Source organism: Dermochelys coriacea, chromosome 16 (assembly GCF_009764565.3).
Source record: "Dermochelys coriacea isolate rDerCor1 chromosome 16, rDerCor1.pri.v4, whole genome shotgun sequence".
Classification (NCBI taxonomy): domain Eukaryota; kingdom Metazoa; phylum Chordata; order Testudines; family Dermochelyidae; genus Dermochelys; species Dermochelys coriacea.
Window position 1 is genome coordinate 4665489 of NC_050083.1, and position 25098 is coordinate 4690586.

The 25098-nt window shown below is 51.0% G+C and overlaps 2 protein-coding genes across 2 annotated transcripts in view; one reads left to right on the forward strand and one right to left on the reverse strand.

Moving 5' to 3' along the window:
- Positions 1–17843, reverse strand: part of NDOR1 (NADPH dependent diflavin oxidoreductase 1) — a 38636-nt gene extending 20793 nt beyond the window's left edge. The window contains 10 exon segments of the mRNA XM_038374081.2: positions 340–546; positions 10193–10241; positions 10244–10276; positions 10279–10292; positions 11603–11701; positions 12681–12741; positions 12744–12777; positions 13532–13609; positions 14616–14750; positions 17740–17843. Coding sequence (XP_038230009.1) covers positions 340–546; positions 10193–10241; positions 10244–10276; positions 10279–10292; positions 11603–11701; positions 12681–12741; positions 12744–12777; positions 13532–13609; positions 14616–14750 — 710 coding nt within the window. The 5' untranslated portion in view covers positions 17740–17843.
- Positions 17844–17897: 54 nt separating this feature from the next.
- TMEM203 (transmembrane protein 203) lies at positions 17898–18651 on the forward strand. The gene is given in 3 exon segments (XM_038374082.2): positions 17898–18037; positions 18040–18264; positions 18267–18651. Coding segments are annotated over 3 exon segments (405 nt in total). The 5' UTR covers positions 17898–17946; the 3' UTR covers positions 18356–18651.
- The last annotated feature ends 6447 nt before the right edge of the window (positions 18652–25098 follow it).

Here is a 25098-nt window from a genome sequence, read left to right on the forward strand (position 1 = left end):
GACTGCCCCCGGGACCTCCTACTCAACTTCGCTGCTGCATGCACACGCCACCACCACCCCTTATCATGCCACTCAGAGCGGCAGGAGCTCGCAGCCCCGCTGCCCTGATGGAGCCAGCCGCGCTGCCTGTGTGGCGGCATGGCTGTGGGGGAGGGGGGACAGCAGGGGAGGGGCCAGGGCCAGCCTCCCCGGCCAGGAGCTCAAGGGCCGGGCAGGACGGTCCCATGGGCCGTAGTTTGCCCACCTCTGGTCTAGAGTCACTGTGACCACAAGGAGGGGCCAGGTCAGCTCCCATTCCACGTGTACAACAGAAATCCAGTGGGTCTAGGGGTGACTCACTCAATCCCAGAGCCTGTGACATCAAACTCAATGAGCCGGACGTCCTGGAAGTGTGATTCCGCCGTGACCCTCAGGTTGGACACCACCTGGGCAGCAAAGGGGTGCAGCTCTGAGGGGGCCTGCCTGGCTGCCTCCTGCTGGGACTGGCCCCTGTCGCAGCCACTGGAGCGCTCCTCCAGAAAATGCAGAGTGAACTTGGAGGGTAAACTGCAGGGAAGAATGTGACACAGTCAGCTCCATTGCATAGCCTCTCTGGGCCAGGGCTGGTTAGCACCAGTCACCCCCAAAGCCCGAAGCATTGCTTGGTACCATCTGCAGGCTACTCCCAAACTCAGAGGGATCCAAATGTGCCCCAAACCACTGACAGGAGCCAGGCTAGCTCTGCAGTACTGAGGGCAAACGGGACCCTAGACCTGCAAACATGCAAAAAGAGAGCAAAACCCAGCCAGTCTGCCAAGTGGAACCCCCGCAGCCAGATCCTCCACAGGGAAAACCAAGGCCAAATGCATTCTGGGGCAGCCAGAGCCAGGCTCCAGCATCAGATGGTCCCAGAGAGGCCACAGTAAGTCTGCAAGGCTTCCAAGCATGCCACAGACGTGAGGTGTGCGGACGAGGTGCACAGAACCCCTGCAGAGCAGTACGGCTGGAGAGCCACCCCAGGCTGCTGACACACGGACTGGACGGCAGGGAAATGCCTGCAGCAAAAGCCCACCCGGGACACAGAGCGGTGCAGAATCCACCATGGAGCCTTTCCCCATGGGACAGCAGAGGAAGCTCTCCCTTCCCGAGCTAAAGGAGAATGGACTGGCATCTAGAAGGCCCCAACCGTGGAGGTAGTGGGACTCCCCTGCTGGTGCCCCAATGTTCCCACTCCAGAGAGCAGGACTCCTGGACTGGGAACACGACCCATGGTAGAAATGCAGCATGGCAGGTGGTTGAGTGCACAGTATCCCATAGCCCCTCTTCTGGGGCAGAAGTCAGGGTCCCATGGAACAGTAACACAGCCCCAGGCTGCCTGAGCCCTCTTCCCCTGCACACATCCCCAGCCAGGCCTCTGTGCAGTACCGAGGAAGGGGAGATTACCAAGCTGAGCCCCAGTTCCCTGGGAGAGGGTCCCCAGGGCAAGGATGCGACCCACAGAACCAGACTTTATGAAATGTTTGTAGGATGCTGCATGTATTGAGCTCACTTAACACCTGTACCCCATGGTATGAGGTTATATTAAGTGTTTGCAGTGTAAACCTGTGGGACTGTGTAGCTCACCAAACAGGAAAGAAGCATTAATTAATGTAAAGGCTGGCTTCCTACAACCTTCCTACAGTTATTCCTGCCCACAAAATAGCCCACATGAGCCATCGTGAAACCTCAGAGGACAAAGACTTTGGTGATTGCTCCCCCCACACCCATGAAGAGGAGATGCGCACAAGAACTCATCCCATCAGCCTGAACTCTGGGATAAGGGAATAAAAATCCATGATAAGAAGAAATTGGGTCTCTATGCTACTGGACTTGGAGAGGGAAAGATTTCTAAGCATAAGCAAGGGATCCCCAGTGTTTGGTGTGGGTTAGCCCTAGAGGACATATAGAGTTTGGGTATTACAGCAGCTTCTATTACCTGTTGAAACCTAAGGCCTGGTCTACAGTACATGCTTATTTCGGAATTAGCCGACTTAATTTGAAATAAAACTGATTCCATCCACACGACCAAACCGTTTTTTTTCGATTTAAAGGGCTCTTTAATCCGATTTCTGTACTCTACCTCGGCAAATGGAGTAGCGCTAAAATCGAGATCGCAGTTCCAGGTTACAGGTACTGTGGATGCAATTCGACGTTACTGGCCTCTGGGAGCTATCCTAGAATGCTCCCTAGTGACCGCACTTGATAACACTCTCAACTCTGATGCACTAGCCAAGTAGGCAGTAAGTAAAAGCCCCGGGAACTTTTGAATTTCATTTCCTGTTTGGTCACCATCAGCACAGGTGACCATCACAGGTGACCATGCAGAGTCCACCATCACAAGAGACCACGCAGTCCTGGATTCGCAGACGAGCTCCAGCATGGTCTGAACGGGAGGTACTGGATCTCATCACATGTTGGGGAGACGAATCTGTTATGGCAGAACTACGTTCAAAAAAAGAAACGCAAATACGTACGCTAAAGTCTCCAGGGCCATGACGGATACAGGCTACTCCAGGGACACAGAGCAGTGTCGTACAAAAATCAAGGAGCTCAGGCAAGCGTACCAAAAAGCCATGGAGGTGAACGGGCACAGCCCCATACATGTCGCTTCTACTGTGCATGCAATTATGGGGGGTGATGCACCAGTACCCCACCACTGTCCGTGGACACCTTCAAGGGGGGGAGTAGCATGGAGCGAGGAGGATGAGTTATTGGAAGACGAAGAGGAGGAGGAGGAGGACAGTGCACAGGTGGCAAGTGGGGAATCCGTTTTCCCCCCTAGCCAGGAGCTAGTGTTAACGCTGGAGCCAACAACCTCCCCCCTCCCAAGGCGGGCTCCTGGACAACGACCCTGGAAGGCACTTCTGGTTTAGATTTTAGCATTGAGAAGGAAGAAGACGAAGTAAGAAAGGATACAGCCGTGGGTAGGAGAATGTATATAAGGAGCGAGGGCGGAGTGGATACTAGTCTAATAGGTTATACTGGCTGTAGAATGACTGTGCTTAATAGGGTACAAAATGTGAGCGAGGCCAAACAGCAAAAATTAAGATGTTTGTACACCAATGCGAGGAGCCTAGGTAACAAAATGGAGGAACTAGAGCTACTGGGCAGGAAGTGAAACCAGATATTATAGGGATAACAGAAACATGGTGGAATAGTAGTCATGACTGGACTACAGGTATTGAAGGGTATGTGCTGTTTAGGAAAGATAGAAACAAAGGTAAAGGGGGTAGTAGCATTGTATATCAATGATGAGGTAGAATGTAAAGAAATAAGAAGCGATGCAATGGATAAGACAGAGTCCGTCTGGGCAAAAATTACATTGGGGAAGAAAACTAGTAAAGCCTCTCCTACGATAGTGCTTGGGGTGTGCTATAGACCTCCGGGATCTAATTTAGATATGGATAGAGCCCTTTTTAATGTCTTTAATAAAGTAAATACTAATGGAAACTGCGTGACTTTAACTTCCCAGATATAGACTGGAGGAGAAGTCACTAGTAATAATAATAGGGCTCAGATTTCCTAGATGCGATAGCTGATGGATTCCTTCATCAAGTAGTTGCTGAACCGACTAGAGGGGATGCCATTTTAGATTTAATTTTGGTGAGTAGCGAGGACCTCAGAGAAGAAATGGTTGTAGGGGACAATCTTGGCTCAAGTGATCATGAGCTAATTCAGTTCAAACTAAATGGAAGGATTAACAAAATAAATCTGCAACTAGGGTTTTTGATTTCAAAAGGGCTGACTTTCAAAAATTAAGGAAATTAGTTAGGGAAGTGAATTGGACTGAAGAACTTATGGATCTAAAGGTAGAAGAGGCCTGGGATTACTTTAAATCAAAGCTGCAGAAGCTATCGGAAGCCTGTATCCCAAGAAAGGGGAAAAAATTCATAGGAAGGAGTTGTAGACCAAGCTGGATGAGCAAACATCTTAGAGAGGTGATTAAGAAGAAGCAGAAAGCAACAGGGAGTGGAAGATGGGGAGAATCAGCAAGGAAAGCTACCTAATTGAGGTCAGAACATGTAGGGACAAAGTGAGACAGGCTAAAAGTCGAGTTGAGTTGGACCTTGCAAAGGGAATTAAAACCAATAGTAAAATGTTCTATAGCCATATAAATAAGAAGAAAACTAAGAAAGAAGAAGTGGGCCGCTTAATGAGGAGTGGAGGTTAAAGATAATCTAGGCATGGCCCAATATCTAAACAAATACTTTGCCTCACTCTTTAATAAGGCTAAAGAGATCTTAGGGATAATGGTAGCATGACAAATGGGAATGAGGATATGGAGATAGATATTACCATATCTGAGGTAGAAGCGAAACTGAAACAGCTTAATGGGACTAAATCGGGGGGCCCAGATAATCTTCATCCAAGAATATTAAAGGAATTGGCACCTGAAATGCAAGCCCATTAGCAAGAATTTTTAATGAATCTGTAAACTCAGGAGTAGTACCGAATGATTGGAGAATTGCTAATATAGTTCCTATTTTAAGAAAGGAAAAAAAGTGATCCGGGTAACTACAGGCCAGTTAGTTTGACATCTGTAGTATGCAAGGTCCTGGAAAAAATTTTGAAGGAGAAATTAGTTAAGGACATTGAAATCAATGGTAAATGGGACAAAATACAATATGGTTTTACAAAAGGTAGATCGTGCCAAACCAACTTAATCTCCTTTTTTGAAAAAGTAACAGATTTTTTAGATAAAGGAAACGCAGTGGATCTCATTTACCTAGATTTCAGTAAGGCATTTGATATTGTGCCACATGGGGAATTATTAGTTAAATTGGAGAAGATGGGGATCAATATGAATATTAAAAGGTGGATAAGGAATTGGTTAAAGGGGAGACTGCAATGGGTCCTACTGAAAGGCGAACTGTCAGGTTGGAGGGAGGTTACCAGTGGAGTTCCTCAGGGATCGGTTTTGGGACCAATCTTATTTATTCTTTTTATCACTGACCTTGGCACAAAAAGTGGGAGTGTGCTAATAAAGTTTGCAGATGATACAAAGCTGGGAGGTATTGCCAATTCGGAGAAGGATCGGGATATTATACAGGAGGATCTGGATGACCTTGTAAACTGGAGTAATAGTAATAGGATGAAATTTAATAGTGAGAAGTGTAAGGTTATGCATTTAGGGATTAATAAGAATTTTAGTTATAAGTTGGGGACGCATCAATTAGAAGTAACAGAAGAGAAGGACCTTGGAGTATTGGTTGATCATAGGATAACTATGAGCTGCCATGTGATATGGCTGTGAAGAAAGCTAATGCGGTTTTGGGATGCATCAGGAGAGGCATTTCCAGTAGGGATAAGGAGGTTTTAGTACCATTACAAGGCACTGGTGAGACCTCACCTGGAATAGTGTGGCAGTTCTGGTCTCCCATGTTTAAAAAGGATGAATTCAAACTGGAGCAGGTACAGAGAAGGGCTACTAGGATGATCCGAGGAATGGAAAACTTGTCTTATGAAAGGAGACTTAAGGAGCTTGGCTTGTTTAGCCTAACTAGAAGAAGGTTGAGGGAGATATGATTGCTCTCTATTATATCAGAGGGATAAATACGGAGAGGGAGAGGAATTATTTCAGCTCAGCACCAATGTGGACACAAGAACAAAGGGGTATAAACTGGCCACCAGGAAGTTTAGACTTGAATTAGATGAAGGTTTCTAACCATCAGAGGAGTGAAGTTTGGAATAGCCTTCCAAGGGACGCAGTGGGGGCAAAAGATCTATCTGGTTTTAAGATTCTACTTGATAAGTTTATGGAGGAGATGGTATGATGGGATAATGGGATTGTGGTAAGTAATTGATCTTTAAATATTCAGGGTAAATAGGCCTAATCCCCTGAGATGGGATATTAGATGGATGGGATCTGAGTTACCCAGGAGAGAATTTTCTGTAGTATCTGGCTGGTGAATCTTGCCCATATGCTCAGGGTTTAGCTGATCGCCATATTTGGGGTCGGGAAGGAATTTTCCTCCAGGGCAGATTGGAGAGGCCCTGGAGTTTTTCGCCTTCCTCTGTAGCATGGGGCATGGTCGACTTGAGGGAGGTTTCTCTGCTCCTTGAAGTCTTTAAACCATGATTTAAGGAGTTCAATAGCTCAGACATGGTGAGGTTTTTCATAGGAGTGGGTGGGTGAGATTCTGTGGCCTGCACTGTGCAGAAGGTTGGACTAGATGATCGGAATGGTCCCTTCTGACCTTCGTATCTATGAATCTATGGTGAGTGAGAGCCTGATCGGAGCCACGCGGTGGGGGGTGAGGGGAAACCCAGCCGCTGGGCTCTTCATGTTTAGTTTAAAGGGCTCATCGCTGCTCAGAGCCTCATCAGAGCCATGTGGTGGGTACGGGGGGGGGGGATTGTATGAAGCGATCATACCAGAGAGCCTGCAGGCCCTCCTTTTATATGGCAAACCCACCAGGCATTGCTTGCTATGCGAAAGGGGGCCCCAGCAGTTTGAAAGCATTGAAATGAATGAGGAAGAAGCAGAACCCCACATGCCCCTAGGGCTTACCATGGCTGCCTGCAAGCTGAATTCTGTTGCCCGACCACATGTGATGGCTTACTCACACCAAAGCGGCAGGCATTTCAGTATAAGAGACAAAATGTGACCTTTAACAGAAAGAGCATGTGCTGTGTACTATGAATTGCCTGTTTCACTTAGAGTGTCCTCTTTGTTCTCTAAAATGTATCTTTTAAAATACTACCTTCCCCTTTTCTCCTTCCACAGGTGCAAATGTTTCAATGTGGCCCCTATCTACTCCGTCCCAGAGGTTGGTCCAGATTAGAAGGTGGAAAAAACAAACTTGGGACGACATGTTCGCCGAGCTCATGCAGTCCTCCCATACTGATAGGGCCCAGGTTAATGTATGGAGGCAAACAATTGCGGAGTCGCGTAAAGCGTTAAATTAACACGAAGAGAGAAGGGACTGCGCGACGAGAGCAGGCAGGATGGTATGGTTAAGCTCATGGGGGAGCAAACTGACATCTCCCCGTATGGTGGATCTAACGCGGGAAAGGCAGCAAGACCACAGACTGCCGCTGCAGCCCCTGTATAAACGCCCTCCCTCCTCCCCAAGTTCCATAGCCTCCTCACCCAGACGCCCAAGAACACAGGGGGCGGGGGGAGAAAGGCTACAGGGACCCATACACTCAACTCCAGAGGACTGCACAAGCAGCAGAAAGCTGGCATATCCGAAATTTTGATTTGGTTTCTGGACTTGTCCTTCCCCCCTCCTCCTCCATTCCCCTAACCCAATACCCCCCACTTCCCTGGTCTACCTTCCGATTTCTCTCAATATGTTGTGCAACAATAATAAAGAACAGTTTTTAAACAACCGTGACTTTATTTCCTTTCATATATATGGGGGGGTAACTTCAAGAGAAACAAACACAACTGTCACACCGTACCCTGGCCAGTCATGAAACTGGCTTTCAAAGCTTCTCTGATGCCCAGCGCGCCCTGCTGCGTTCTTCTAATTGCCCTGTTTGGCTGTGCAAAATTGGCCTCCAGGCAAGTTGCCTCAACCTCCCACCCACCATAAATGTCTCCCCTTTACTCTCACAGATATTGTGGATCACACAACAAGCAGCAATTACAACTGGAATATTGGTTGTGCTGAGATCTAACTGAGTCAGTAAACTGCACCAGCACACTTCCAAACGTCCAAAAGCACATTCTACCACCATTCTGCACTTGCTCAGCCTATAGTTGAACTGCTCCTTACTACTGTCCAGGGTGCATGCGTATGGCTTCATGAGCCATGGCATTAACCGGGTAGCTGGGTCCCGGATAACTATAGGTATTTCAACATCCCCAACAGTAATTTTCTGGTCTGGGAAGCAAGTCCCTTCCTGCAGCTGTTCAAACAGACCAGAGTTTCTGAAGATGCGAGCGTCATGCACCTTTCCCGGCCATCCCACATTGATGTCGGTGAAATGTCCCTTGTCATCCACCAGTGCTTGAAGCACCATGGAAAATTACCCCTTGCGGTTTATGTACTGGCCGCCCCGGTGTTCCGGGGCCAAAATAGGGATATGCGTTCTGTCTATCCCCCATCGTAGTTAGGGAACCCTAGCACATTAAAGCCACCCACGATGGTCTGCACATTTCCCAACGTCACTGCCCTTGATAGCAGCTGGTCAATGACTGCGTTGGCTACTTGCAGCGCAGCCCCCCAGTAGATTTGCCCACTCCAAACTGATTCCCGACTGACCGGTAGCTGTCGGGCGTTGCAAGCTTCCACAGGGCTATGGCCACTTGCTTCTCAACTGTGAGGGCTCCTCTCATTTTGGTGTCTTTGCGCTTCAGGGCAGGGGACAGCAAGTCACAAAGTTCCATGGAAGTGGCCCTATACATACGAAAGTTTCGCAGCCACTGGGAATCATCCCATACCTGCAACACTATGCTTGTTTCCCGGACCTAGAACCGGTGTTCTATGGCATGAACCTGGCCCAATGCCACCATGATCTCCCAATTGCCACACCGTGCTTCTAGGAACCTCTGTGTCCATGTCCTCATCAGTATAGCAATCATGCTGTCGTCGCTTCCTCATCCAGTTTGCAGGTACTGCACATACTGCTGGATAATGCACAAGGTATTTTACAATGGTCAAAACTGCAGCGGAGATCTGAGCGGGCTCCATGCTTGCTGCGCTATGGTGCCTGCATGGGTAATCCTGGAAAAAGGGCGCAAAACGTAGGAGAGCAGAGTGGCAGCGGAAGAGTTGCTGTTCGGTTCACGATAGCCGAAAAGGCGGGAAATGGTTGTCTTCTGTAGCTTTCACAGAGGCGGGACCCAAGACAGACAACATGGAGAAGCTCGGTAGTGTGTAAGAGCAGGAGAGCAGAGTTGGTGGCGGAATCTGTGCTGCTTGGTTCACAATGGCTGAGCAGAGTTGGAAGCAGTTGATGAGGAGGAAAAGGTAGATTCTTATAGAGATTACGTAGAAAGATGAGAAGAAATGCAAGGTGGATTCATAGTACCAGGAGAGCAGTGCACCATACTGCACCATCTGCTGAAGCCGTATGGTCGCATGCCAAAAGAAGCAAATGATTGTCTGCCGTAGCTTTCACAGAGGAGGAGCGACTGACGACACACACCCAGAACACCACCAATGTTTTGCCCCATCATGCACTGGGAGCTTAACCCCAGAATTCCAGTGGGCGGCAAGCGGCCTCATATGTATAGCTACCTCGTACTGGTATGACGCACCCTCTTGACCCGAATTAATGCGCTTAGTGGGGACACCAGACCGAGTGCTAAATCGCTTCAAAAATTCGAATAGAAAATTTAAATAATTTTGTGCTGTAGACATAAGACTGTAACTTGTTTGTACGTTTACCTGCTTTAACCTTGTAAAATAACTTTCTCATTCTTTTCTTAGTTAATAGCCATTTAGTTACAGTAGACCGCACCTATCGAGCCTCCATTATTAGCACTCTCGTATAACTGACCAGCGGTGGGCTTAGGCTGTGACCCCAGGCGGCAAACGCTGACAATCCGAGCCCTGCCCATTCCTGATTATCTGAATTTTTGATTAGCCACTCTGATCCCAGTCGCAATGAGATTGGATAAATGGGGGTTCCACTGTAATTTATTTATAAGATTGCAACAAGCGTCGTCTTTGGTGCAGGATCTAAAGGTGCAATTGACCCGGGCAAGTGACTGGTCCTTTGGGACGGGACTAACCTGAATATTGTTGTGATTTGGTGTAAGGGACCATTTATCAAAAAGCGGCGCTTGCGTGGTGGCAACCAGACTGGAGTTATCCAGGGGACTGTCTGTGACTCCAATGCTAAGGCTGCTGTATGCCTGAGTCACACTTGACATTTTGTTGGTGAAATCTCTATATATAACCCACAACCAGTTTGGGGGGTGGGCCCTGCTCCTTGACAGTCAGCCCTGAGGTTGGTACTCATGTCCCTGAGCCCCAGACGCCTGACACCTTTGTTTTCTACTATGTGCTGGACGGGTTGAAGCAAGGCCTCCTCCGTCCAGGTGTGTCTGGGACTCTGGCAACTAGGGCAGGAAGCTTCCTACCGGCGCACTGGAGAGTTCTGTGCCCACAAGGACCACCGGGAAAGCAGTATTTCAAGCAGCATGTGCAACCAATCAGCTTTCCCTAGCCAGCAGTGGCTGGAAGACAGTAGATCTGAGCCCACTCTTGGTACTCACAGGACATCAGGGCTGATAATGCCAAGGCCAGGAGGCAGAGGTACAAGGGTAAGATCCTTCCCCACAAGTCCAGTAGCCAGGGACAACCACTGCATCCGACCTGCAGGAGACAATACAAACTCAGCAGGCTTTTATCATTGGGCTGGGGGGACTGCTGCTGGACCCTGTCCTGCTGCTTCCCTGTGACTCCCAAACTCAGAAACCTTCTTCCTACAACGCTGCCCCAGTGTGGCAAGCGGGGTTCCTTCAGTCAGCCAGAGGGGCACCAGAGAGATGCGAGCCGCAGCAGCCCCCGCCCCCACAACTCAGCTGAACCCATGGAAGGCACGTGGCAGTGAAGCTATGTAACTTGGATGCCCCTGCTGGCGCTGAACATCAGTTCACTTCTCCCAGCATGGAGGGCTGGTCACCAGGCTGGGCCCTCCGTGTAGTCCACTTGGAGGAGCAGCAGTAGGCAGAGGTGACAATACAGATGCCTGACAGGTAGGTGCTGCCTAGCCGGTCCCTGTTGTGTGGGGCGGGAGGTCACACCGGCAGACTGGAACAGTGACAGCGTTCTAGGAGGGACTCTCAAACCAGGCCCTGAGTTCGAGTGGAGACTCTTCAAACCCAAGTGCAGTGGCCTCCCATGAGCTCCCTGAAGCAATGACACAGCCCCAATGAGCCTGGGTGTAACCAAGGCTGCAGGGGCTCTTTTCCCGTGGGCCAAGAGTTCTGGGTTACCTGGCGATAGCTCTGCATGGGTTAGGTGCAGTTCTGTAGCAGGTCTCGGCAGCTGCCCTGCTCGGTAGGCACACACAATAAATCAGTGCCCTCTGGACAGGAGCAGCAGACCCAGTTAGAACAAAGGGTGAGATTTTATTTCAACGTGACTGGCTTCTATCATGGTGAAAATCAGTGCAGCAGATTCAGCCTGCCGGTTGTAACAAACCACAAGACTGGCTGGGATAAGGGGCAGTCTGGTCAGGACTGGAAGATTGGTGGGCTGCAGGGTCAGGAATGGAAAACCAGCAGTGCGAGGTGGGCGGAACAGGGGGACCCGGATTAGAACCGAGTGGGTGGGCTGCAGCCAGGTGTGCGCATTAGCAGAGACTGAGGAGACAGGCAGCCAGCCTGGAAAGCCAGGGTTCTGCAGGAAAGGACTGAGGTGTGTGTGTAGAGCAGGAGGGATAAACAGAGAAATACAGGTAACTAAGCAGAGCTGTGGGGAGGACCCAGGCCTGGACCAGCTGAGAGTGCAGCTAGTCAGATTCAGGGGCAGGAGCAGAGCTGTTGCAGGGTGGGAGCCCCTGGGACATCAGAGCGTGCTGCCTGCCTTACAGGACGAGCATGGCTGCAGCACTCACAGTCCTAGCACTAGCTGGAGGACCGAAGCCACAGGGGGGATCCTCCCCCAGGGAGTGAGCTTACCCCAAGTCGTGCTGGTCGTCTCCCAAGGCTACTGGCAGGATGGGGCTGGCCCCGAGCTGCTGCAGCCGCTTGTGCAGCTTCTTCGCAACAAAATTAAACCTGGGCCAAGAAGAAACAGAGATACAGACCAGTTGGGGAGGGGGGGGCTTTACCATTGGAAGCCCGCATCCCATTGCTGCTGGGGCAGCGACAGTGGGGCTGGTCCCTGCCCAGCCCCCCCACAAACCTGATAGCTCATGGCCCTGGTTGCTCGGCCCCACATCCACATTTCTGTCCTGTTGCTGAGCCAATACGACTGACTGAGCTCCCCCGCTGAGGGGATGGACTGGTGCGCAGCACGTCCCCATGATTCGACTTGCTCCCAGGGAGGGGCCGGCTGGTTTTCAAGGATTTTTTTTAATGGCAATACAAAAATCTCCCACCCTCCAATCAGCTTTGAATGCACAGAAAACAGGCTCTCACTCCCATGCACAGCTCCTTCCCCACAGCTCTCCTGCCTGCACACAGGTCCCGCAGGAGACAGCCTCTGGGCTCCAGCCCTTCTCTGCTGCTGGGAATTAGAAGGAAACATGGCATGGGCTGCCCCTCCCTGGGTGTGCTGTGTGGCTGACACACAGCACAGGCTGCCTTCTCCCTCAGGCACACCGCTTGCCCCCCTCCTCCCCCCCCCCCGCACGGGCTGCCCTCTCCCTGGGTGTGCTGTGTGCTGACACACAGGCTGCCTTCTCCCCAGGCGCATCGCTCAGCCCCCCCCACGGGCTGCCCTCTTCCTGGTGTGCTGTGCGGCTGACACAGCACAAGCTGCCTTCTCCCCACGCACCGCTCGGCCCCCCCACAGCGGCTGCCCTCTCCTCGGGTCCTACAGACCCAGCAAAGTGTGCGACCCCACTAGTGACTTTGAGCTTTTCTAATAAGACGTTTTTAAAGCATCACCGGTTGATTTACACAAAGGGCTCAGAACAGCTCTCCTCACCCCAAAGCACTCAGGGCTGGGAAGGGAATGATCAACACTTTTCAGCAGCCTGAATGGGAACTCAGTGCATAATACAGCAAAGGGGCCGTGGGACAAGCCACTCACTTGGGATAGGAGGAGTCTCCGAGGCCCAGCACGGCATAGTCCATCTGGCAAAGGGAGGCGGGGGCAGGTTCTTTCGGAAGATAAACCGCCAGAAATTCTACAAGCAAACACAGTCAAGAATCGCATGGCTCCAACAGGCACCCATCCACAGGCTGCTCTGCCCTCCTGCCCCACACTGTCCTGAGCCCAATCCCGCTGAGGCGGGGCCGTGATCAACTGGAGACTCTCTCAGTTGGGCGATCGTTCAGCCGAGTCCTTGGAGATGCAGAATATGATGATTCTCTGGTTTATCCAGCAAACTGACACTAGGAAACAAGCAACAGTCGGCTTTGCCATGGTGTCAGTTGGCAGGGAACACTCGGCAAACACAAGGCAAGCCCTGCCTGGCCACGACAGCAGACAAACCCAGGCCATCATCACTCAGCAAGGTGCTGAGATCGCACCCCCTTCCACATTCATGTCCCAGCAGAAGTAGCGGATGCTTCTCAGCCCGAAGCCTCCCAAAAGAAAGGCTGGGAGAGGACTATTGTCACATGAGGACCCCAAGGGTCTGCCCTCAATGGGAGGGCACATCCACAGGATAAAGGACAAAGCAGCTCTGAGTACAGGGACTGGGGGACATCTGTAGCCCCATGATCCCCATCACTGGCTCCCCTCCTGGTCCCCGTCACCCCTCCACTACTCCCTTCACATCCGCCCTCCACTCCCCAAATTGCTGCAGGCCGGTGCCACCTGCGGCTGCCTGTCTGTTTAGGAAACAATCGGTTCTCACAGAAACACAGTCACAGGAGTCAAACTGGGGGTAGAAACAATCACCAAAAAGAAGAGTCGTGGCCAATGGCACATCCTACCTTCATGTTGTCAGGCGGGTCCCCTTGGCCTGTGGTTGCACACACAAATACCACCAGCAGCTCCTGGATCAGCTGCGCCTGCATGCACAACAAACATGGACACACACGGTTAGGGCCAACAACCTTCAACAGCCCCTGGCAAACTGCACAAGACAGTGCACACTGCCCACACCCCTGCACCCCAGCCCCAGAGCCATACACCGCCCCCCCCCAGCCCTGCATACCGGATCCCCTCTTTCATAGCCAGACCCCACCTCACAGCCCCAGTTCTACACACTGCTCCCCGCACAGCTACAGCCCTCCACACGGCCCCCCACACAGCCAGACCCAGACCCACAGTCTGAGACCCGCACACCACCCCTTGCACAGCCAGACCCCTCCACAGTCCCAGCCCCGCACACCACCCCCTAGCCAGACCCACATACTGACCTCCTGCACAGCCCCACACAGCCCCAGCCCTGCACAGCCACGCGCACAACCCCAGCCCCCCCCCCACCACTGCCCTCCCACACAGGACACCAGCATTCTGGGAACAGGCAGGCAAGTGAGCACAGGATGGATCCTCCCCACAGCAGGATCTCATCCAGCAGCTTTAACCAAGCCTGGGTTTATGCAGTACAGCCATGTGCTCAGAAGGGCTTGGCACACTTTGTCAGAGCCTCTCAGCCCACCCAGCACAGCACGAACAGCAGGTTTTAACAAGACCCATTTGTGGTTTTTGCAAGTGGCTTTGTTTGATCTTATTCTGGCCCCAGACACCCCCAGTTTCTGCAGGACACGCTCATGCTCTTCATCTTGTAGACAATGCCTCTAAGTAAACCCAGGGTGGCACCAATTTGCGCTAACACAGCTAAAGGCATGTTTAACTCCTTCACCAGTTCTTAGTCTTTGCAGCAGCGTAGAGCTTGCGCACCTGCAACAGGGCTTGGAGGCCAGCGCACAAGCCTTGTCAGAGGGCAAGCAGCTGCCGTGCAGCCGGGGTGCTATCCAGCACACCCTGAAAGGAACTCAGGGGCAAGGGATGAACGTAGAAGCTGCACAGAGCCCTTCTCGGCCTCAGCTCTCAATTCACTCCCCTACTCACCACAAGGTAACTGTCCAGGGCCTCTACCCGGCAGTGAAAGTGGCGCCGCTTGGCTTCCCTGCCAATTCTCTCGGCTGTATCTTGAGCTGTCCCAGTCTGGCTGCCAAAGAGAACAAGGAGCCTCCGTTCAGCCATCTGAAAGAGACAAAACTACTCAACAGAGCCCAGGGAAGCTGAGTGCTCTCTAATAGTTCAGGAGCACAGTCATGCTGGGAGCCACTCCGGAGAGTCACCGGGAGTTGCAGCAGGATTCCGTTCAGGTTCAGTTCCAGGGACCTATGCTTCGGCAGATAGCAACTACCAGGGTGTAGAACTGTCTAATGGTTAGAACAAACCACAAGCATCAGGGATTCTGGGCTCTAATCCCAGGCCCGCTGCTACCTTGTTGGGCAGCCTTGGGCCAGGCATGTCCTCTGGGCTGCAGTTTGCCCATCTGCAAAATACATGTGGAAATACGTGCCTACCTCATTGGCTGAAAGAAGGGTGCTGAGACTTACTTAACCTTTGAGAGTCTCCAAAGAGAAACACCAGAGGGGGCAAAGTAGCATGATTACTACTGCCGAGCCTCTCCGTAGGTAAAGGGACTTGACAGCAGCTCCAAAGTAAAGGGACTCTGTTGACTCAAAGTTGAGCTGACTGCAGACAAAAATTTCAAAGTAGCGTCAGGCCCTGGTCTTGCCCTAGAGCCCCCGGCCAACTGCTGTTGATTTGCAATCCCACTTTCCTAAGCTTTCAAATATTTCCCACCCCACATTGCTGTGTGAAGGACCCACACAACGGGAGAAGTGACTCGCTGTCTAGAATGGGAACAGCAACACTAGCTAGACAGGTTTCAGAGTAGCAGCCGTTAGTCTGTATTCGCAAAAAAAAGGAGTACTTGTGGCACCTTAGAGACTAACAATTTATTAGAGCAAGCTTTCGTGAGCTACAGCTCACTTCATCGGATGCATTTGGTGGAAAAAAAACCACTAGCTAGACACAAAGTGCCACCAACTGTACAAAGATCTGATCAGAGGATTTTTCCTCCCTAATCTCTTTCGGTGCTGGGGATCCTGTGTGCATGGCACTCACGTTGGTAGCACATCACAAACCAAAGTCAGACTGAAGCCTGAGGTTTAAGTGATGGTGTCCCAGGAAAGACTACAGGGTGTACCTTGCTTCCAACCAAGGGGAAAGTGAAACTCCCACTAACTCCAGTGGAGGCAGTATCGGGCACTTATTTGTTTTTTTTAAAAACATCTACAGTACCTGCCCATTGCTGTAGTATCAGGGTGCACGGTCATCGGCTAACAGCAGAGTTGACCCCCTACAGCCGCAGGACCAGATACATGATTCCAAAAGGGTCAGGGGGCCACAGTCAGCACTTTGGGGCAGACTCTCTGATCCATACCATGCAGCCAACACTGAGAGCAGAAACACCTGCCAGACCTGCTGGAGATTCCACTGCTTTGAGGAGGGGAGTCTCCAGTGGGCATAGAGCCAGTATGTTCCAACATCACCATTCCCAAAGTCCCGGGTGCAGGTGGCATGTGTGGGGTTCAGAGTGGCACATCAGAAGCGGAAGGGCAGTGGCTGTTGCAGGCTCTACTCCAACTATCCCCAGCAGGAGTGGGGTCCCAACTAGTGTGGGTTAGGGTAACCCCCAGGCTGCTCTGCCTGGGGCAGGGCAGAGAACTGCTGGTTGCTCTCACCTCTCCTAGCAGCTGTGTGGGGCTCAGTTCCCTCTAAGCTGTGTGGCTGCGCAGCAGCCTCTACAGCGCCATGCAGGTGCTCAGCTGTGGCAGGGAGAGATTCCTCTCCCCCACCCCAGGCCTGCCACGGCCAGGGGAGAAGCACCCCTCCCCCAGTCCCAACCCAGCCCTGCTGCAGTGGGGGGAGAGGCACCAAACCCAGCCTGGCCCTGCTGTGGCCAGGGTAGAGGCACCTATCCCACAGCCCCAGCCTAGAATGGCTGCAGGGAGAGAGCTAGTGGGAATCTTCTCCCCCGCCATATCCCCGGGGCAGCCTGCACCCCAAACCCTTCATCCCTGGCCCCACCCCAGAGCACACATCCCCAGCCGGAGCCCTCACCCACCCCGCACACCACCACCCTCTGCCCCAGCCCTGAGCCTCCTCCCACTCCGAACCCCTTGGCCCCACCACATAATTTTGTTACGGGCACCAATATGGAGGCGATGTGTCAACAGGATCATGTCACACATCACCTCCACATTGGTGCCCATAACAAAATTCATTCCGCACATGTGTGGCAAAATGAGAGGGAACACTGGTGTGGGAGCAGGGAGCCATCTGGTGCCCGAGGCTGCCCTAGGCTCAGGCAGGGCCAGTCAAGGCCCTGCCCTGCCCAGTTCTCCCTGGAGCTCCCAGCGAGAAGCAGTTGATTGAGCAACTAGCTACTCTCTTCTCTCTCCCACCTCAGTACAGCAGGCAGCCGGGGCCGGGGTGGGCAGGGCCTGCTGAGCAGCTGCAGCAGGTTCTCAGAGTGCCCCTGAGGCTTCAGGGGAAGCAATGAACCCAATCTCCTCCCCATAGCGACAGGGATTGAACCCATCGCCTCTTGTCCTGCCCTGTGGAAAGAGAGAACAACTTTTCTCCATCTTTTTTAGGGCAGCCTTTCAAATATTTGAAGACTGCTATCTTGTCTCCCCCCTTAATCTCCATTTTCCCAAACTAAACGTGTCCTGTCCCTTCAGGACTTTGCTCACATGCCCGGCATTTCGTCCCTTTGATCATCTTTGCTGCTCGCCTCGGGTCCTCCCCACCTTCTCTCTACCTTGGTGACCAAACCGGACAGTCCTCCAGCTGAGGCCTAAGCAGCACGGGGTAGCTCTCTCTCCTCTCCCGTGAGCCGCTCTGTTAAAGCGACCTAAGCTTGCGCTGCCTTTTTCTGCAGCAGCATCGCGTTGCTGACTCACGCTGCGGTCGATCCACCCCCGCTCCCGGCCTCCCCCGCCGTGCGGCTGCCAAGCCAGTTCTCCCGCTTCCTGGGCAGCTGCATTGGGGTTTTTCTTCCCCAGGGGACGCTCAACCGGCCGCGCGGGTCGGGTTGTGCCCGCCCCGCCGGGCCGGGCCCCCCGCGCTACCACCCCGCAGAGCCGCCCGCCGCCCCCCAGCCAGAGCCCACCTGCGCGGCCGGCGGCGCGCTCCTTCCGCTTCCGGTGACGGCATCCGCCTGCGCCGCCGACGGCCGTGTGGGCGCTGCGTGGGAGCCGCGGCTGGCCTGTCCCCGGGCCGGGCTCTGCGCGGAGCCGGGCCCGCGCTGGCCTGTCCCCGGGCCGGGCGCAGGCTGCGGGGCCTGGTGCCGGCTGTGGCCGGGCCGAGCCGCGGCGCGATGCTGTTCTCGCTGCGGGAGCTGGTCCAGTGGCTGGGCTTTGCCACCTTCGAAATCTTCCTGCACGCCCTGGCTCTGCTGGTCTTCTCCGTCCGCTCGTGCTGAAGGTGGATAACGGCGGCGCGGAGCTGACCTGGTGGAAGGTTTTCATCCCCTTCTTCGCTGCCGACGGCCTGAGCACGTACTTCACCACCATCGTCTCCGTGCGGCTCTTCCAGGACGGGGAGAAGCGCCTGGCGGTCCTTCGCCTCTTCTGGATCCTCACCATCCTGAGCCTCAAGTTCGTCTTTGAAATGCTTTTATGTCAGAAACTAGTAGAGCAACCAGGGAGCTCTGGTATGGACTCATTATGTCCCCCATCTTCATCCTGCTCCAGCTCCTCATGATCCGAGCCTGCAGAGTAAACTGAAGAGCCGGGGCACTGGGGATTTGTACCTACTATCCCGGCACTGAAGTGTTAACCCCAACCGAAGAGTTAATCGAGCTTTGCTGCTTAGTTTTTGGCAACTTTGTAGTAATTCTCTTTGGCCATGTAAATCTGAGGTGTGAGAAGAAGCTTTTGTACTTCATTAAATTATTACATAATATTGGCCCTGTGTTTCCCCAAATATATATTTATGTTGTGACATTCATCTAAGGTACATTTCACGCCTTGGTGTTAATGTTAAATGTCACTTGTTTTGTAATAAAAATGTATACATGATATGGATTGGTCTCATTTATAAGCTCTCTTCTTTAGAAAGCCAGTACTTGTAACCATTGCCTGGAATGTGTGTAACGCTAGGGCTGACTATGTCTTGACCAAGAAATTTGGACCTTGACAAAAATAATTGACTATCCCTGCTCTGGGTTAGTTAAATCTGCCACAGACTTCATAGCCGAAAAGCAAATGCAGCTGTTGGTGTACCAGTCCCACACAATCAGTTTGTGAAAACCTGTGCTCCAACAAGTATGCAGGGTTCATGACCTCAGATGGGAAAAAAAAAACCCAGTCTTTATAGAACAATAACTGAAGCAATTTGACAGGGGTGTTTTGTGCAGATCAGTGTGTTGAATATACAAGAATAAGAAACTCCCAGTACAGAAGAGACTCTGAATTGCCAAATAGCCTGATGTTCTGAAGTGTGGGTTCATCCCTTACTCTGCTTTAAGAGTCTCATGATTGCAGCCAATGGGAATATTTTCCCCATTTCATAGCTACGTCAGTGGACTATAAAGTAACTGGCTGTTTTCCTGTTTGCTGGGAATTTGAGATAGCCCTCGACCATTATTTTTAGTGTAATTCATTTTGTGTACTCCATTTCTGTTTGGAGGATGGATCATGTTCTGCTCATCTCAACTGATGTTTGATACTGCACTTTCAGTGGCTTAGTAACTGTTCCTCTGTGCAACTGTGGATATGTCACTCTTCATATTTGGGAATATAAACTTTGTTTGCATGTTCCCAAAATTTTAAAAATGTGGTCTGTGTTAATTTCCTTTGAATTTGGAGGGGTTCTGCTTCCCCGCCTCCCCCCACTGTGCTCTTTCAAACGGGGTGAGTGAAGGATACAGGATCTTAAGTTTTGTTGCAACTCCAATTCTTATTTTCTTCATTTTAAAGTATTTATTCTGTTCCTCCCCCCCAGCCTTTTATTTTTATTTTAAACTGGTTCCAGGTCCATCTATACAGGAGACTGTGCAGCTGTGTATATTCCTGTAGTGTTTTCCAAGGCAGTACCATGCAGGTCATCAGCATCTCATGATCTTTATTTCATGCCTTTGAACTGCTTAGAAAGAGTGCTAATGTTGCCTTAGTACCCAAGGAAAACAAGCTGAGATTTTCCAACTAACAGAGAAAGTTTCATAGGCCTGAACTAAATGGAAAGCCCTTCATTGGACCAGGTAAACGTATCTGAAAATGGTACATGGAGAGATGTAAAATGACCTTTTACATTACACATAGGCAGTCCTATCCCCTCCTGGGATGGGGGTGTATGGCCCCCTGACTCAGCAGGGGCTGTGTGGGATTAGTCAGTACCCTCTGCTGTTACACCGGTGCGCATGTCCTGCTTCTGCACCCTATTACCCTGTGCTATTACACAGTTGAGTCCTCAGCTCAGTGGTGCCATGCAGTTTGCTAATAGATCTTGGCTGTATGGAATTCAGAGGGACCCCTTGGTGGTAGTGCTTTGGTTCTCATACCACAGATTCAGAGTAGCAGCCGTGTTAGTCTGTATTTGCAAAAGAAAAGGAGTACTTGTGGCACCTTAGAGACTAACAAATTTATTAGAGCATAAGCTTTCGTGAGCTACAGCTCACTTCATCGGATGCATTTGGTGGAAAAAACAGAGGGGAGACTGATATACACACACAGAGAACATGAAACAATGGTTTATCATACACACTGTAAGGAGAGTGATCACTTAAGATAAGCCATCACCAGCAGCAGGGGGGGGAAGGAGGAAAACCTTTCATGGTGACAAGCAAGGTAGGCTATTTCCAGCAGTTAACAAGAATATCTGAGGAACGGGGGCGGGAGGAGGGAGAAATAACATGGGGAAATAGTTTTACTTTGTGTAATGACTCATCCATTCCCATTCTCTATCAAGCCTAAGTTAATTGTATCCAGTTTGCAAATTAATTCCAATTCAGCAGTCTCTCGTTGGAGTCTGTTTTTGAAGCTTTTTTGTTGAAGGATAGCCACTCTTAGGCTGTAATCGAGTGACCAGAGAGATTGAAGTGTTCTCCAAATGGTTTTTGAATGTATAATTCTTGACATCTGATTTGTGTCCATTCATTCTTTTACGTAGAGACTGTCCAGTTTGACCAATGTACATGGCAGAGGGGCATTGCTGGCACATGATGGCATATATCACATTGGTAGATGCGCAGGTGAAGCAGCCTCTGATAGTGTGGCTGATGTGATTAGGCCCTACGATGGTGTCCCCTTGAATAGATATGTGGACAGAGTTGGCAACGGGCTTTGTTGCAAGGATAGGTTCCTGGGTTGGTGGTTCTGTTGTGTGGTGTGTTGGTGCTGTGAGTATTGCTTCAGATTGGGGGCTGTCTGTAAGCAAGGACTGGCCTGTCTCCCAAGATCTGTGAGAGTGCACTGGATGTGCACAGGATAATACCTTGATGGCTGGATGATCTTGATAAAGCAGAAGTCCAATGTGTCCGAAAGGTTTCCACGCATTGTTATCAGAACTAACCAAACACTACCTGGTGAGTGCATTTGAGTAGCACGGTGGTCACATTAATTTCATTCTGCAAATACAGACTCTTGTTAGCCCCTACTTCAATGATGCCTACAAGGACCTAACCACCTACTAACAGCCAGGTAGCAGGTTAACTTGGGAAAGTGAAAATATCTGTATATCATTGAGCTTTGTAGTGTCAGGATGTGGCAGATCATTAGCCCTTCCAGCATCTCCAAACTCTCTCTTGTTTCCTTCAGAGTCTAAACTCTTTGGGACAGAGGCAGGTCTTTGTACAGCAGCACACTGATGTTATCCAAACAAATACTAAATCCTCCTGCTTTGCAGAAATTTCTGTGCATAATTGGTCTGTGCAGGTGTGCAAAAGTCCCCGTGCTCAAGACTCACTATCAGGATCACATGCCTCCTGCAGTAAACAAAGGACTGTTTTTCTACCTTTCCTGTATGAGAAGTGAAACTGTCTTGTTTAAGAAGCGGGCTGTATCTGGGAGTGGCTCATTAAAGACTGCAGGTTCTGAAACACGTACCAGTACAAAGATCACTCATAACTTCATGCAGACACATGCTGTCAGCTCCCGCTGCAACCTCTCATGTATTGGTAGATTTCAGAATGGATTGTACATAACTCCAGTTATCTGAGCCCTCTTATCTGATGCATGGCCAAATGATTACATAAACTCCTGATTATCCAAAGAATTTGGTGTCAAGAATAATGCCTTTACTACAACTGGAATGGAAAAGGCTGTGCTGTATGTTCTGGTGCATGAATAATAAAAATACATGAAAGGTCAATGTTTCCTGTTTTCCTACATGTTAATTTCCACAGCATTTTGCTGACTCAGGGCACAGGAAGACTTTGCCTTCATCCCCACCACTGCTGTTCAGTCCCACAGGGTGCTCCTCTCCGCCATATGGTAAACAGCATCCATGGCTGGAGACATACTTGTGCCATCATAGGCTTGGCTCCAGGAGACACCCAGGGAGCTATGGCATGCAGAGAAGTGAGGTCTCTGGTGGCTTGTTCACACTCTCACCTGTACAGACTGGAAGCTGAGGAGAGCGCCTCTTGGGGGCACGTGTGGAGCAGCCTGTTCCTCATCATGCTGGCCAATCAGAGACCAGAGAAGGTGTCTGAGAACCCGTTTCCCTTCACCTTCTTTCGAACAGAAGGGTGTCAGGTTTTTCCAGCTTGGTGTGCAGTACACTTTGGATGGGCCAGGCTCAGGAGGTGTTGATCCTACAGAGCTAATTCTTATATGCCTGCTCTGGGTTTAAACCTTAGAAAAATGAACTGAGGCGAACATTTTCCAGTTGGGATGTCCCAAGTCAGGCACCTAAATGAACGAGATGATACTTGGAAGTGCTTAACCATGCCTCAGCTCCCTTTGATGGGAATGATACCTCCCATTGGCCTGATGTGAAAGGTACAGAGTTCAATTATTTAGATCCCTCAAGATTTTTTTTTTTTTTGAGAGAAGGGGATTTCCAGAATCATTTAAGCAAGCTTGGAGCATAAAGTCCCAGAGACTTCTAATGGCGTAGGTGCTTCCAACACTGTGGGGTGCTGTTGGAAATCTCACCCCTAACTCTAGGCACCTATGGTGGAAAATGTGAGCCTTAATCTTTTTCTAAATGACAGTTGGATGGAGCAGTCACTTTATTTCCCCCTACAGCATGCTGCATACTTATTGCCCATTGTCTCTTCTCTTCTTTTAGTCCAGGGAAATGAGCCCTCAAAAGTTAGCCTTTATCAGCCAAGGCAGCTTCCTTTTAACCCCCAATGTTAGTGGGTGGGTGCAGATCTGGATTTACAGAACCTTGCAGGAGGTTTTTCAACAGTAGAAGAGCTAGCATGTGGAGGAGCAAAGCAAAGAGCAGGTTTCAGGAGCTGACTCTGCAAGTTACACTCCAGGGGTGCAAGGGACCATCCTGGCCAAGGAACTTGCAGGATCAGGGCCTTTGTTTGTAACTACTAAGTATTTCAGTGGAGCTGTGGAGGCTGAAGTTAAGGAGAAATGTTCCTTCTTCAGGTCCTTTGGTGCTGGTACAGAGGCTGTGTGCAGTCACCACTAATGAGACAGTTCACCCATTTGGTTACCAAAATCCACTTCAGCTTGATTCCTGTTCTGCACAAAGCCACTGAAAATCTAACAATTTCCCTTTGAAAATAGGCTGCTGGCTGGCCGTTAGGGCTTGTCTACACATGGAGTTAATCCAGAATAGCGATTTTGTTTTAAATCCACGCTCTACCTTAATCTGAATTAACTTTCAAATGTAGACAAGCCCTTTGAGTGTGTGTTTGGGGGGCTATGATTGTCACAGTCTAGTTTTCTCTCATGTGAAATGTATCTTTGTACCACAATACAACATCTAATCCATTCCATTTCCTTAGAAGATAAAGAAGGCTGTTAAATAAGCAAAAAGAAAAGGAGTACTTGTGGCACCTTAGAGACTAACAAATTTATTAGAGCATAAGCTTTCGTGAGCTACAGCTCACTTCATCAGATGCATTTGGTGGAAAAAACAGAGGGGATGCATCCGATGAAGTGAGCTGTAGCTCACGAAAGCTTATGCTCTAATAAATTTGTTAGTCTCTAAGGTGCCACAAGTACTCCTTTTCTTTTTGCGAATACAGACTAACACGGCTGCTACTCTGAAACCTGTTAAATAAGCAATGAACCTTTCCCAGCAATACAGCCCAGCTCCTTATGAAATCTGGTCTCTCCAATAAATAAGAATCATCAGGACTCTTGAGCCTAGTCCGCACTAGAACAGCGGCTCTCCCCTCTCAGGAGGCTGATTGGTCTTGCGGACCCCCAAGTTTTACCTCACTTAAAATCTACTTGCTTACAAAATCAGACATAAAAATACAGAAGTGTCACAGCCCCACTGCTACTGAACAATTACTGACTTTCTCATTTTCCCATAGAATTATAAAATAAATCCATTGGAATATAAATATTGTGTGTAGTACATAGAGCAGTATGAACACGTCATTGTATGAAATGTTAGTTTGCACTGACTTGGCTAGTGCTTTACGTAGCCTGCTGTAAACCTAGGGAAACATCTAGTTGAGTTGATGTACTCCCCGAAAGACCTCTGCGTCCCCGTAGGGTTACACGTTCCCCGACTGAGACCCCCTGCACGAGCAGTCGGTGGTCAGAAAAGCTCTCTATACCGTACAGCTACCCCGGGAATCCCTCCTAGCGGCCAGGCATCTTGGGCTGGCAAAAAAGGGCTATCGCCCCGGTATAGCGTAGCGAGTGAATTCAGCTATTCTGGCAACAGGATTTTTTTGCCATTATACCAGTGTCTACGATCGGGCTGTTGCCAGCCCAGAACTGCCCCCCCGGCGAAACGGACACACGCTGGCCGGGTGGGTCTGACCTTGTTCAGGTTTCCCTGCTCAGCACAAAACTCCCTCGCTGGAAGCTATTTCCTAGCGAGCAACAGCGCCCGGCCCAGCAAAGCGGACCAGTAGCCACAGGGCGGACTCCCAGCGGCAGCCTGCTGGGTCGCAGCAGCCCGGCACCCCCCGGAGGGGGGCGGCTAAGGGGCCTTTCCGTACGTGGCCCCCCGCCCCGGGGGCTCTCCCTGCCGGGGCGAGCCGCGCTCTGGGCACACGGCCCCGCACCCGGGGAGCCTGGCGGCGGAGCCCGGCTGGACTGCGCAGTGCCCCCTGCCGTTCACACGGCGAGCGGGGCCGCCAGCCCGGGAGGGGTGAGGGGACGCGGCGCAGCCCCCGGGCGCGGCGGCTCCAGAACCGAGCCCCGCCCGGCAGCGCGCACCCGCCCCGCCCCCCAAGACACGCCTCTCACCCGGAACTGGCAGCCCAATGGCCGGCCTGGCCGTGACGGAAGTGCTGCCCAATGGGCGGTGTCGCTCGGGCGCGGCGCCGCCGCCGCTGTCCAATGGGCGGGCAGAGGGCGGGGCCGCAGGTCCGGAGGCGGCC